General features: G+C 36.0%; 1 protein-coding gene across 21 annotated transcripts in view; it reads right to left on the bottom strand.

The window, feature by feature from the left end:
* Nucleotides 1-15865, bottom strand: part of MBNL1 (muscleblind like splicing regulator 1) — a 209834-nt gene that overhangs the window by 15434 nt on the left and 178535 nt on the right. For 14 of the 21 annotated variants that reach the window (XM_061168162.1, XM_061168142.1, XM_061168161.1 and 11 more), the window contains 4 exons: nucleotides 14959-15159; nucleotides 4415-4672; nucleotides 3172-3225; nucleotides 2143-2296 (listed from right to left, as the gene is read on the bottom strand). In XM_061168162.1, the coding sequence (XP_061024145.1) occupies nucleotides 2143-2296; nucleotides 3172-3225; nucleotides 4415-4672; nucleotides 14959-15159 (667 nt within the window). The remainder of the gene's footprint in view (nucleotides 1-2142; nucleotides 2297-3171; nucleotides 3226-4414; nucleotides 4673-14958; nucleotides 15160-15865) is intronic. The other 7 variants (XM_061168148.1, XM_061168149.1, XM_061168156.1 and 4 more) reach the window with 2 other exon arrangements.

The following is a 15865-nucleotide window of genomic DNA, read 5'->3' as shown; positions in this document are numbered from 1 at the left end:
TAACTTTTTAATGTCATTGTGGCACATAGGTACATATGAGATTAAAAATACTCTGAAGGAATGAAGGAGGCACTACCTAACTTCTATGTGATCACTAAAAGTTAACCTACAAGCTCTTTAAAACCGGGTTACAAATAAACCTTATTTGATATTACTATTGCAATAATTACATATTGACTACAAATATAAAAAAAAATTTTCTGATGCAAATTTATCATAAAAATGCAAACACATCTTTAAAATTTCAGCATATTTCAATATATTGTGGCACACTTTACTTAAATTAACAATGCTTAGTTTCTAGACAGAGAGGTAAGTATGACTCTGATTTATGAAGGTATTTATTGGTTTTCCCTGACTTGAATTTTACCTAGCATCTTTTGCTCTATCCTATCCACAGACTAAAACCCATTCCATAGAGAGACTATGGTCATAAATCAGAGTCATACATGTCATGCAATTAATGATTATACTTATTTAGAAAAGTCTTCAGTCATGTGAATGGTGTTGGAGAAATTGATGCAAAATCCACTTGATGAAAGAGATTATTTTAGGTCTCTTTAAGTAATATACAGAAGAAGTTAAATTTATTTTCACTTTTAGGTTTTTAAATAAAGAAACTGTCATTTCTAGTAGCAATGTTTCATTCAGTGAAATAAACTGACAAAAATAGCTTTTAATTTCTTCAAAAAGATCACGTAGTCACCTACAATTCCTTGAAACTTTGTCTAGTGATCTGACTACAGAAAAATTGATAGATTATTTGTTGGAGACAGCATAAATCTGGGGGGATGGAAATTTATACTAAAGCAAAAAAAATTTATTTCTGGAAATCTCTGAAAACATACATATGTTGAGAAAAAATTTTAATTTTATAAAACTTAAAAGAAATGTGACTTTTCCTTCAGAGTACAACAAATACCCAAAGATCAAATGATTTAATTTCTATTCCAAAATGGACAAACTGCAACTTGATAGATACTATTTCATGAGTACAAATATAACTTAATCTGTAGTGCTAGGGCAGGCTATTTCAATTAGTGGAATATTCTATTCTAGTTCACTGAACGTTACTATATAGTCTACACATGGATGGCTAGTTTTCAAAGAGGCACTGTATAAAAAGTTGTACTTGGCAGGAAAAACTAATGAGGATATAATTTATTCTCACTATTGAAAAACAAATTATCACATTTCCTCATGGTATTTTGGACCTAATGCACTGTAAATACTGTTAGCATAGTATAACATACTAATGGGTCTGGATCTTTGACATACACATCTAATCATAAATTTATCAATTTAATTAAAAATTATTTTATTAACTGAATATCTTGACACATGGTAATTTTTAAGAAAGATTAAGAGATGAAGAGGAAAATAAGATTAGAGTCTCTGGTTACTTGAAGTCTAGATTATAAGGAATGTAATATGTATTTTCTGAAGCAAATGAAGAGTAAGTAAAAATAATAAACTTCCAGGTAATTAAGTGACTGATTAGTTTATGTTTTTAAATTGTAAATCTTTGTGTATAGTTCTAGAGTATGTTTATGTTACTAAGTTGAGATCAACTGAAACCACAAATGTATAACTCACTTATAAATGTAAACTTCACTGGGTGCTTAGGGCTACTTCAATATTATCTCAGGAGCAACAACTTTAAGTGATGTATACTGATTGGTACCAATAAGATTGGAACAGAGTCAGTTTTTTATTCTCCACCTTGAAAACAAAAAGGCTGAAAAATAAAAACCAAAACTGAAGTGTCATTTCATATAATTCAAATGAGCTCTGGAATCATGAAGGCAAAGGGGTCTTACAGCAAGAAAGGGTCATAAAATAGCTTGACAGACATGTAACGGTGTTGAGGAAAGAGGAAAAAAAAAGAGAGAACTCTATTTCATTTCAAATTACACAAATACAAATAAATATACAAAATATCACTGACTTCTCATCCATCTTTCATCAAGCTAAAACTCTTAGTTTTTAAGGAAAATCATAGGAGAGACCTGAGACAACTTTTCATCTTACCTTCCACCTGCTCTATGGCTAAAAACGACTAGGGGCGTGGCTTCTCTGCTCTACCAGTAGACATCTACATGCATTATCAGATTTATTTATTAACAAACGCAAACGCCTTACCTGGTGGGAGAAATGCTGTATGCTGCTGTAACTGCATGTTGGCTAAAGCCTGTTGGTATTGGAAAATACCAGTGTTAAAGACTGCCGTGGCACCGTTGGTTTTTTCAAGAGCAGGCCTCTTTGGTAATGGGGGAAGTACAGCTTGAGGAATTCCCTGTTTAGTGAGTGAGTATAAAAAACAAATACCAGTAAAAAGAGAAAAAGAGAAAAGAAAAATCAGTTGAAGGCTAAAATTGTTAGGCAGTATGAGCAAGTAAGCAGCAGAGCACTTAACTACCCGGGAAAAACATCCAAAAAACAAAAATTTAAAGGGGAAAAAGCAAGATAAAAGCTTTAAAGGAAGCATTATTTTTGTCTTGGAGGAAAAAAAAAAAAAAAAAACCCCACTAGTATGAGAGCACATGTTACAATGTGTTAAAGTGGTTTAAGTCCCATAATGCTTCAGGCTTTCTGGGAGAAGCCATCGATTTGGGAAAAGAAGAAAAGCTGCACTGCGAGCTCCATGAGGATTGACAAGTATAAGCAAGGTTAACAGTTAATTGTACGAAGTGACCGAAACTGGCAAAATAAAACCCAGTCCCACTCTGCCCGCCTCCCCACATCTACCTAAACATGCACATGTCCCAGAGCATGCAAGTTTTTTTTTTTCTTGAAACACTGAACTATAAATATTAAAAAGTCAATAATTCTATCACTAAAGCCATGCTAACCAAACAGGTACATAAATATACAGTCCAAAAATACATTTTTAATGTCCTTCAAATACTTCATTAGAACATTCTACAATGTAGTTAAACTGAATGTGGGCTGCTGGGCTTTTTGGAATCTTTCATTGCACCACATCTGTCCAGGGACTTGTTTACAGTCTTTCCACTAATTTTGTCAGGAAACCACACTCAGTTTTCATTGCACTTTACAACTTTATAACAGAAAAAAGAATATATATTTTTTAACTGATTAAAAAAAAAAAAAAAACTTGTATCTACAATAAAGCTACATGCCAAGCTAAAAGGTGAAAGGTCATAGTACCAGGTCAAAGGTTGCCTCGAGGGGTCGCTTCAGTGATTTGACAGCCGACTGAGTCTTAATTAGCAGGCAGCGAGCACATGATGGCAATGGGCCAGTGGGGTTCAAGCGCATTAACATAAACAGCAAGCAGAGGTGCATCATGGGGGCAGCAGTGCATTTTGGGTAGGTGAGAAAAAACAAATAAAAAAACAAATCATCGGAATGCCATATACAACGAATAACAAGACTAAGCATGCACAATAAAGGCACTACTGAGTTGTTATTGGGAGGATAACTCCTCTTTGTAGTTAATTACAAACAAGATACTCTAACAGAAAAAAAAAGAAAAGAAAAGAGTGGGAGGAAGAGAAGAGGAGAGAGTCTGCCTTCTGTATTTTTGCTCAAGTATCCATAAACACACACAGAAAAGACCTCTCCGTGACTATTTGACTGCACTACGAAATACCACACAGGGTTCTTTTTCATGAATAATTTAACGATTAAGTCATATATTTATGTAAAAAAAAAAAGGACAACATTAAAACAGCTAAGCAAAGAACAAAAATGGACTCATTAAAATCAGCTATTAGATCACATTAAAATTTACCTTCGTTATATAGTTTAGTATCTGTTCTAAATGATCCATTTCTAACTTCCTTGAGTACTGCTTTCCCCTTTCTAGGTAATGGCATAGGCAAGCTTCTCTAGTTTTACACTTCTGTTTATGCCACAATATAGTTCAAGATAATCTAGATAAGCAAACCACTCAAAATCTTATAGTGAATTCTTAAAACAGTTTTGTTGAAGCAATTCTCCTAAATAGTTTCAGATTTTGTTATGGTTAAAGCAAGATAAATGTAGAGAAGAGCCTTGATGTGCAGAAGAATGCACCGAAGGAGAACAATGGCTGATTAGATAGCACACAGAAATAAGAGGACCAGAACCGGCAGTATCGTTAAACCGAAAAGGAGACAGGTGTTCTGTACAAAGCAGAAATCTCAGAAACCCTATATCCAGAGTAATACAGAGTATTAAAAGTTAGGCCAAGGGTAGGAGCAATCTGAACCATTTGAGGAGTTACCCTCACTTCTCTGAACGGTCACCTCATTACGTATTGTCTGGGATACCTGAACAAACATATCTTCAGCAAAAAAAAAAAAAAAAAAATTTTTTAAAGGTTAATAAATGAATAGCCTGCGGTCAGATAGAGCTGCTCACTGTTTCTGTGGCCGCTAACAAGGGCTGAGCCAAGGTCCCGACTCACCATGGCGGCTGCCGTGGCTGCAGCCTGCGCGGCGGCAGCCTGGTTGACCTGGTATTGGGCAGCCTTGATCTTGGCTTGCAGATGCGCGGGAGGATGGAAGTACTTGCACTTTTCCCGAGAGCATCTCCCTTTGATGTAATCCATACACACGGTGACTGTGTTGTCGTTGGTGTCAATCATTGTGCTGTCAGCAGGATGGGCGAACCGACAGTCATTCTCTCCTCTGTTGCAATTGCCTCGCTGGTACTCTCGGCATACCTGTGGGGTCATAAAGGGCACGGGGGTCAGTCAGCGTGGACGAGCAGAAACTTGCCCAAGATTTCAAGTGCGAGAGTGGTGACGAAAAGCTACGGGTGAAAGGGGGAAAGGTAATTTGCAAAGGAACCACAAAATACCTCGAAAACATTCCTAGTATACAAATTACAGCCCCAATTCAATAAAATGTCCATGAGGAAGAAAATGCACTTAAGATACTAACTACGGTAAAACATCTAATTTAAATAATGTTGATATACTTATTCATTGTTGTTCAAAAGCTTAGTCGTGTCCGACTCTTTGGCGACCCCATGGACTGTAGCTCACCAGGCTCCTCTGCCCACGGCCTTCTCCAGACAAGAGTATTAGAGTGGGTTGCCATTTCCTTCTCCAGGGGACCTTCCCGACCCAGGAACTGAACCCGCAGCTCCTACATTGCAGATGGATTCTTTACTGCCAAGCCATCACGGAAGGCCATACTTACTCATTACTAAGGAGGAAATATTAACTTTATCGTGAAGAACTCTATAGACACCCACTTAACCAAACAAAGTTAATATCACCAGTAATAAAGGCATAATGATATCACGTATCTACTGATATGACACTGAAAAAAGGGTACATCATCACATTTGTTGTATTATTGCTGAGAACTCAAAACCTGAACTTCATCATGACGATCCATTAAACAAACTGAAATGGGAGGATGTTTGACAAAATGACTCACCAGTACTCTCCCAAGATGTCAAGGTCATGAAAGACAAAGAAAGACTGAGATACTGTTATAGACTGAACAATCCTGGAGTCAGACGAAGGATATTGGTAGGACAATGGGTGAAATTTGATTAACGTCTGTAGATTGGTTAATAGCAGCATATCAGTGCCAATTTTCCGGTTTTGTAAGCGGTGACATGGTTATGTAAGCTGTCAATATTTAGGTAAGCTGGGTGAAGGAGATGCAGGAACTCAGTTCTATTTTTGCAAATTTTATGCTAATCAGAAATAATTTAAATGTGAAAGTGTAAAAAGTAAAATGATAGCTTTTTTGAAAAATGTTTCTAAGAGCTATATTTTTGATCATTAGAGATTCACTGGGTAGTAATGTAAAGCAGATGGAAAAGGATTATTTTTTTATTATCTGTTTTATATCTATTAATTTTGGATGGGGTCCCTGAAGAAAAGGTGAAAATGGATTATTTTTCACCCATTTGCTGGATTTGGACCTCTTACTATTACAGGTTGTTGGGGATTTCCCAAGTAGCACGGTGGTAAAGAATCTGCCTGCCAATTCAGGAGATGTGGGTTTAATCCTTGGGTCAGGGAGATCCCCTGGAGTAGGAAGTGGCAACCCACTCCAGTATTCTTGCCTGGAAAATTCCATGGACAGAGGAGCCTGGTGGGCTACAGTTCATGGGGTCACAAAGACTTGGATGCAACTGAGCAACACTTTATAGCTTGTCAAGGTGCCTGCTCTAATCAAAAAGTTGCTAGCATTTTCATTCAGGAGAGTTTGACCTTTTTACCACAAGAGGGCCACCTAAACACAAAAAGCTCTTTTGATATTTTTATGCTCTTATTACTTCATGCTTTAAGGATGTTTCCTTTTTGTTTTTCACAAATCTTTTTACAATCTGAGCAGATACAGTCCCTGAACACTCTATTTTGGAATTCATGAAGAAAAAAAAAAAAAGCGAACTCTGCTATGATTTAAAAAACAAAGATTTTCTTGGATTTAAAGTACACAAAATGATTACATTCAATTCTAGGTGTTTCCCCCTTTTATATACATAACCTATTATTGAGGAAAATGATTCCTTTTAAAAAGGCCTTGATAATTTGTATCATGCTACATGTTAAAAAAGGGCATTATAAATGACATCTTGTACCATTTAGAAACCTCAAGCTAAAACAATGCATCCCACCTACATAGCCGAGTCAACTCTACTCATCACTTCAATTTAGATAATCTTAAAAAATTATTAAATAGTTACTCTGTGCCAGATACTCCGAGAAATATTAGGAGTAAAAGATTAATAGAAAGTTACAAAAGATGCTACTTTTTTATCATTACATTTATCTTCTTGAATAGAAGAAAACAAGGATATCGAGGAGTTTGTAATTTGAAAAGCAAACGCGGTCAAGCTGTTATCCAGACGTCTTGTCCTCCACTCTCCCTCAGCAATCAAGCTCTGCTCCTTTCTAAGCCACAAACCCCTACTTACTAAAGTAGACTCCTCAAATACGTGGAGAGGCACACTTAGATACGGACAAAAACTTTTCATGTAGAGATGCAAAGCTTATGCATAAGCAAAAAGGCGCTACTTTTCTGTTTAAAAAACCCACGTCAATTCAGCGTCATCCAACAGGAAACTCTTGCTGTTCGGACACAACTGCTGTTATTTTTTCAGTAATTTTTGCTTTCTCGAATATGCTCACAAAGAACCTGGCGGCAGCTGAACCAACACTCCTTTCCAATTTCTCTTACTCTCTGCCACATTGACAAGAAATAACATCTACAGGTAGTCTATCTGCAGGAGCCTGAACAACTACTAAGATCAAAGTTTTGCTATTTTCCAAAAGCAATTACGCCCGTGTTTGTGCCAGAAATTTGAGCATCAGTCCCCCAAAATAAAACCTGAATGCTCGGCTGATTTTTTACTTTTTATTTCTCTGTCTGTCTCAATGTTCTTTTTATTTTCAGGGATATGAACTTACAATCAGGTTGCATAAAGATGGCCATTCTAAGACCTCTTCTGGTCCCTGTCCATTTGCTTTATACATATGTATATGTATGCTTTGAATAAGTTAGTATGTTTGTTTTGTATAAGTTAATAACTGGCTTAGTACAATTTTGTACTCTTTACGGTCTTGCAGGATTCATTTAGGGAGAATTCTAAAAAACACTTAAGCAGAGTTGATAACTAGCTTAGAATCTTGTCCTAAAGTGACTGTTTCACTTATTTTTTTTTTATCCAGCTTAATGTTTCTCCTAACAAGAGAAACAGAACAGAAGAAATACACTGAAATAGCTTTTATTCAATTATTCTTGCCTTTGAAAAAATATAAAGAAGAAACAGAAAATCTCCTGTGTAAACTTGTACTGGCGCGAGCCACAAGGCCAGAGGGGCGAGAGAATGTTGCCAAGCTTTAGACGCACATCTGGCTTGTTGGAGACTTACCTGAATAGAACAAACCTCCCAGAGCTTTTCACACAGATTTTTCTCTAATAATCAATACATCTCATTTCTCAATAAAATGAGATCTGTTTCTTGACTGATGAATATGAGCTTGGCCTGGTTTCTCGGATAAGCTAGAGAAACTGTAGGCTGTGCCGCTCCCTCAAAGAAATATCTTAGCTATGGCACTGCATTAGCAAATTCTAGTTGACAGACAAAATTTCAACAGATTTAACCATCCAACTCAAATCAGGATAAGAAGTTGCACAATTTACCATACAGAGAATCTGTAACAAAGAAGATTAAATTTGAAAATCCTAACAATGTTATGGCCCTTTTTGCTATCCCCATCTAATGTTCTGCACTAATGTATATGTATTTCAAATAGTTGTAACTAGAGTATGATTATTACTTGGTGATCTGTTTTTGCTTGCTGATGGATGTAAACATTCTTTTTGCCATTTTACTAAATAGTGTCCTTAGTGATCATTTTTGCTGACTGAATCAAATTCCATCAAATAGATATACACAATATAAGTAACTCTTTCAGAGAACATTTAGATTATTTCCAATATTCCCATACTACAAATAATGTTGCAAAGACTACCTTCATGACCACACCAAAAAAATCATTCTATAAGGATGAATATATAGAAATGGTATTAGTGGGTCAACAAATATAACTACTTTTACTGTTGGGTAAGTGGTTTCAAACCTAGATGAAAATAATTCCATCCACTAGCTAACGTTCTTCAATCAAAAAGAATGTTTGTAAGTATAAGTGTTAACGCAAGATTTGCTTTGGAAATCACGTAAGTTTTGTAAACTTTCATACAAAAAGGTTAAGAAGTTACGTTCACAGTAAAAATCATCACTTCAATAAAAATATTTACTGAAAACATTAAAGTAGTAAATTTCATTTCCAGAAAAACATCTTTGGCTAATAAACTTTAAATAATCAAAAGGAAAAGCAATTAGAAAAACTTCCTAAGGAAATCTATGTTAATTCTACATAAACCTTCTTTGTTAATTAAATAGCAGTGGTAGGGTGCAAAGAGGACAGGGTTTGAAAACAGGAATTTTGGGTTGTATCTAGTATTCATATTTACTAGTTATGGAATTCATGAATACTGAAAAAAATAATATATAGATAGCTTAAAACATACTATACAAATCTGGTTAAAATAAACAGTTCTGTTATGTGATCTCAATTTTTTATAAACATGACAAACATATTTCAAATCGGTCAAAATAATAATAGGTGGGGTAAGAAAGTGAAAGTGTTAGTCACTTAGTTGTGTCCAACTCTTTTGCAACCCCATGGACTGTAGCCTGCTAGGCTCCTCTATCCATGGGATTTCCCAGGCAAGAATACTGGAGTGGGTTGCCACTTCCCCTCCAGGGGATTTTCCTGACCCAGGGATCAAACCCACGTCTCCTGCACTGGCAGGCAGATTTTTTTTTCACTACCACTGAGCCACCAGGAAAGCCCAATTTAAGTCTAATGACTAATATTAAGGAGCTTAGTCAAAGATACTTATATACCTGCTGTTCAACAGTAAGTATCATGGATGCTTTATTTTCTATTAAATTTGAGCTAACGCACACTTTAACATATAAATACTGAATAATCAATTATTTTATCAAAGAATCCATAGCATTATAGGTCATGAATATACAAATATGAAGAAATTACCTATGTTTTCAAAAAGAATTCAAATATCCATATCTCAAAATTCTGATGATTAGGGGAAATGATCTTAGTTTTTGTCTGTATTGGAAAAGACCCTGATTCTGGGAGGGATTGGGGGCAGGAGGAGAAGGGGACAACAGAGGATGAGATGGCTGGATGGCATCACCGACTCGATAGGCATGAGTCTGAGTAAACTCCGGGAGTTGGTGATGGACAGGGAGGCCTGGCGTGCTGCGATTCGTGGGGTCGCAAAGAGTCGGACACGACTGAGCAACTGAACTGAACTGAACTGAATTGTCTGTATAATTACATCCCCTAGATAAATATCTAATGATGTGATATCTAGTTTCAGTTTTTTACCAGATAATTGGACAAACTTGGTCTATCTGAATCTCATTTTTTTAAAAATGAAGAAAAAGACATCTATAATGCTACTCTAGAGGATTTCTGTTAAGATCATCTGGGACTTTTCTTTGAAATCTAAAAAGTGAAATCCTACATTACTGCCATTAGCCAGTGAAGACAAGCATGTTTCTATAGATAATATAGCTAAGAATTTGTCGTTTGATTTCACGTAACTTAAAAAGCAAATCTGAATATATCAGAATGACCAACTAAAGAAACAACTTGCAACTCTATCGTCTCCAAAACAAAACTCAAGCTAATTACAGACAGCATAAACGACAGAGACTAGATATTTTAAACGGGAACATGAGTTCACCATTTTAGAGTCTTTATTACACTACATTATTAAGCCATTCTAAAGTCTTATTACAATTTTTTTTAATTTAAACTTCATAGACCCATGTGCATTAAACTCGTAATATTTCTTGGTGATTTTCTAAAGAATTTAATTATCACAGAAGCAGTAGCTAAATACTCAAGACAAAAACACAAAAGTAAAGTAATTCTATCAATAAGGCTTTCTTATATTATTAAAAGCACTTGCTTTTCTAATCTCATTTTGAAATGAGTGTCATTTATATGCAATAGATCATGACAAATCCATTAACTACCTATAATGCTGTCATGGAGGCATCCTTTCACCATCACTTAAATCCACATTTAGCTTTAAATGCTTTTCTTGTGTGTGTGTGTGTGTAGTCAGTAGGTATCATATGGTTTTATACCTATAGGAAAAAAGTCACTAGACTCTTCTGTATCAGTAAGTAGTGGAAGCATTCAGTATCCAGTGGCCTGAATCATGTCATGATCGCCTCAGTAGAATAAAACTTTCAGCATATGAATACATTATTTTGAAACAACTCCAATTGGAAATATCAGAAGCCGAGTAGTTTGCCCACCTTTGCTGGAATATGTCATATAGGCTATGAAGTATGTGGCCACTGGTTTGTTCTCTGTTTTATTAATGCTGTTATGTGGTATTAATCACCCCAAAGATCATTGTTGTTTACTTAAAATATTTCTTTATGCTGTAGCACAGTGTTCTCAGCAACTTCACAAAATGGAGAATGCTAAATGCCTTTGAGGAGACAGATTTTTAATCCAGAGTCACAAGTAACTACATGAGGTAAATGATAAAAAGTTAATACTTAAATAACAGGTGCTCACATCCCCTGGATGGTATTTTATAAACCATTTGCATTTAGAATCACCCAGCAGATCTGTGAAAAGGATTCGAGAGCCCCATTGGAGACCCACCAAATCAGTCTGTGGGGATGGGGCCCCACATTTAAAAACAATTTTTTATGTTTTAATTTTTGGTTCTGCCTCGCAGCTTGCAAGATCTTAGTTCCCCAACCAGGAATTGAATCTGCACTCTCCTCAGTGGAAGCCCAAGTCCTAACCACGGGACCTCCAGAGAATTCCCAGGCTTTGCATGTTTAACAATCATCCCAAGTGATTCTAATCACATTAAAGCTTGAAAACTATTGCTCCAGGACTAGGGGCATGAACAAGATGCCGTATTTTGTCGTTGGAATGTTCAAAACATAAACATCTTCCCAAGGATAATGCTAACAATGTTAAAAATGTGTCATGTTTTGTCTCCTCTAGATTACCCTAAACTCTGAATAAGGGCATGGATTAATTAATTGATCAACTAGTTGACTGACTCATTTATTCCCTCATTGAACAAGTTACTAGGCATCATTTATGAGCCTGGCACTATTCTGGGGGACCTTTTCTTGTTATAAAACACTAAGCAACTTTTTGATGCCTCAAGATATTCCTCACAACAGTTTTTACTTGAAATATGGTCACCAGTTCTCCATTGGATATTGCTGAATAAAGGAGAGAATAAATGCATTCATGGATCCTTTTTGCACCATAAAAAAAAATTATTGTGTATCTTGAAAATAAACAATTTCTTTAATTACCAACTCTTTGTAGTAAAGCAGATATGACTAAAAACCTCAGTCCTTTCTAGTATGTACAGATTTTAACAATTTGTTAAAATAATCATTGAAAATAACTGCCACTCAGAAATTACACAAAGGCACCCCAAGGTCACAAAATGGAATTTTTTAAAAGCCTCATTTCAGTGACCAATATTTAAGAGGTTTGCTCCTCTTTAGAGAAAACTGATTTTACAGCATAGAGAGTATGCACCTGCAAAGCCTTTTAAAAGATACCCAACAAAGAATGGATAATATGGATAGTGATAGAAAACTTATGCATGTGTGGATATATATACACACACACACACACACACACATAAACAACCTTTTCAGTAGTTTGTGGTTGGCATTAAATGCAAGAAAATGACCTAAATTTCACCTTACTGGAGGTGATCGTAGAGATTATCTGGTATAATCCCCTAGTTTAATACGTGTGAAATATGACGCTTAGGGAAAAAATAAAAACCTTGACCTATGCTTACTCACTTAATTAGCAACATCACCAGCACTAATCCTTGGGTTCCTCTTTTTCAATTTTTTGTAGTATCAACATTTTTTGCAACATCACATTGGGGGCTATGTGTTAGTTCTTTACAACAAAAGAACCAGAAGGATGATCATCTATGGTGTTTTTAACTTCTTCATTGCCTATTTTGTAGTAGAAATAGAAAAGGAAGTGGCAAGAAGAACTGGTCAATATTTTAACTGATTCAAAATTTGTTCACCTCAAAAGGAACTCAACAATTCTAAAATGTACTTGGGTGTTCCATGAGCTAAAAATCAAGCACAGATTTAAAACCCAAACAACTAAATGTGTAAATAAACGTGGACACTTACTGCCGTGTCTCTTAGACCCCAAGATGTGGTGTAATGAGCATGAGAGGAAAGAGCCTGAAGACAGGAGTGTCTAAAATCACAGTGCCGAGGAGAAAGACGTGCCCCCTAGCATCACACTGCAATATCCTAACAGGTTGTAACTGTGACACTGAATCAGATCCTGTGAATGAGAATAAGATAGGAAGCTGCCCTACTATCAGGCATTGAGATAAGTGGAATTCAGGTTAAAAGGAAATGACAGTCATTACAACAGTAGCCGTTTGTTGTGACTACTAGAAAGGAAGACAGAAAAAAATACTTGCAATAGCTCCTTGCAAAAGAAAAACAAAACCAAATGAAAGACAGAAGTCTTCATTTTAACTAAACATCATACAGAATATAACCAATTACAGTCTACCTAAAATTGTGGAAGAATTAGTTTACAAGAGTTCTGAATACACAATCAGTCTTTTAAAGGGATTCTTTGAAAGAGATTTAAATAGAGACAATCTCAGTTTTAATCTCCTATTAAAAATTAATTCAATCAAGTTCATCTCAGACTGCCTATTTGGTTCCCATTAAACAATCAAGAACCTTAAGATATGCTTCTGAAAGGTTGGGGGGAGGGATTCATATATTGAGCATCTAATAATTTTTAAGCATTTAAAACTTTCTACATTTGCTCCTAAATTTCTCTGCAAACAGCATTAGTTATTAATGAGCAAGAACAACTACGCAATGACAAGCCACCCACAACTCAAGGTTTTATCTCTAGCACACGGCAGGGTCCTCGGTCCACGGAGGGCGTGCAATCAGGTCTCAACATCCTTCCTGAGTCCTCCTTACGCAACTCCTGTAATTAGGAGCTTTTCCCAACATGTTCAATGAAAGGCTAAAAATAAGCCTAAAACAAACAAACAAACAAAAACTCTAAAGGGAACATACAAGCCCACATTTCCTGCCTCCTGTTTGTACCATCACTTGTATGGGAAGGGGAGTAAAAACAGTGTTTAAAATTCTGATATCATGCCCCACCAGAAGATCCTACCCATGTGATCTTGAATAAGTCACGTTACATCTCTCTCGTTTACTGCCTTGTTAAATGGAGTTAACGCTAGTATCTTTCTCATAAGATCGCTTTGAGGATTAAATGTGTGTTGCACATGGAGGGGTAATGCTATGGCTGGTAGAGAGTAAATATCCAACAATTATCAGCTATAGCTACTACCATCAAAAAGGTGGTGGCGGTTATAACTACTCTGGACTCTGAGATCCTTTGTAATGCATGCAATGGAACTTAATAAATAAGAATGTGGCAGGCACTTATTAAATAAATTCCTGCTAAACTGATAAATTATTAGTGTCAATTATGTTCACACAATGGCCTCATTTTGCCATTTTCTCGTAATTAAGACATGCAAAACTTCTAGTACTAAATATTGCTTCATCATAACCAGGGAAAAGAGGAAAAGCTCATTTTTTCTTTATTTGGATACCAAAGCCACATTTGAGAGCTTCAGTGTATAGTAATGCTGCCATTTTTCCCATTTAGAGTTTACTAAGTCCATTAATTTACAGTCAAGTTGAAATTCTCAACTACTTCAATATAAGATCATATCTTTAATTTCTTTTTCACGCAGCAATAGCAAAGCACATACATCAGATCATCCTTGACTCTAAGACAGAGTATCTAAGACTCTGACTCTAAGACAGAGTATCACCCAATTTGCAATTAAAAAGTTATCAGCGTATTTCACAAACAAAGGTGCCTTGTCATTCCTGCTGAAACACTGTGAGGGTTATATGAGGAAACTTGCAATAAAAAATTTTAAAGCACTTTGTATGCAGTAACTTAATAACGACTTCATGAGAACACGTATCAGGGGATTGACAGAATTTGTTAATAGCAACAGTAACAAGAATCATTTAGGAAGCTAAGTCTAACTCTTTGAGATAAAATCGTTTCTTCATTTTGAAGAGAAGAAAACTGAGGCACAGCCAAGTAAAAAGCAGTCTGATCCCAGAGTCCAAGTTCTTCTCCACTTTCCTACACATGGATGTTGTAGCTTCAATAAATGTTACATTCATGAAATATAGCATATCTATATTCTAGCAAAATGCCCCAAACACTGAACCAAAATCTCTGCATTAGCTTCTAACCTTTATAGCCATTGAAGAGATAAAAAACAAAGAGCACACTAGGAATTTTAGAACGGAACACATAAGAACACCCAGGACTCCTACCTCGAGTCTGTCTGTCCGCATTAATTTCTGTGCAGCGGCTGCAGCAGCTGCAGGGACAGGGACCCCAGGGTTCCCCGTAACCAACATCGGTGCAGTCGGTAAGATCTCTGCTGGAACCAGGCTTGGGGAAACAGGTCCCAGGTAGGGATTAAAGGCTGCTGATGCATTGGTAGCTAAGCTTGGTGCAACTGAAAACATTGGCTGAAAAATAAAATATAAAGTAAAATTTAATAGGCAGGTCTTGGTTCAAAGTTGATATCCTACATTATATGTCTATCCTCCCTCCATGCATCCATCCATCCTTCCATGCATCCATCCATAATCCATGCTTCCTTTGCTCCCTCCCACCCTACCCCTCCCTCTCTCCACTTAACTGTACATTTATTAACTCTCGTTTAGATTAAGAATGTTTCTTAAATAAGCATTCATCAAATCAATGTTTCTCTAAAATATAATGGGTAATTTATCTAGGAAATTTTCCACTGGGATTTTGAAGCTTGGGGTCTACAATACTTGCAATTACTTTTTGAAAAATAGCTCAACCATTCAATACAGAAACTTCTTATAGTTACCTAAGCTCCACCTTTGTCCTGATATAATCCTAGAAACTTGTCTAAGAAAATACAGTTTGTAATTGCTATGTCAGATGTACTTGAAAGATTTGTTTACAACTGTTAATAGGTTGCAAGTGTCTTATTATCTAGAATATATAAAGCAGAACTCCCAGTGGATAACAGAGTTTCACAGTCAATGTAAACTGTGAATAAATCTTAGGATATATGAAAGGTGATGATGACACCATTTCTTTTGAGCACATAAGATAAAGTGTTTGGCATATGTATTTGTTGTAAGTTTTCCTGGGGAAATTATAGATGTTCCACCAGCTTCTTATTCCTTTGTGAGATAC

This window comes from Dama dama, chromosome 19 (genome assembly GCF_033118175.1).
Source record: "Dama dama isolate Ldn47 chromosome 19, ASM3311817v1, whole genome shotgun sequence".
NCBI classification, from domain to species: domain Eukaryota; kingdom Metazoa; phylum Chordata; class Mammalia; order Artiodactyla; family Cervidae; genus Dama; species Dama dama.
This window is presented reverse-complemented; position numbering and strand designations above follow the sequence as displayed.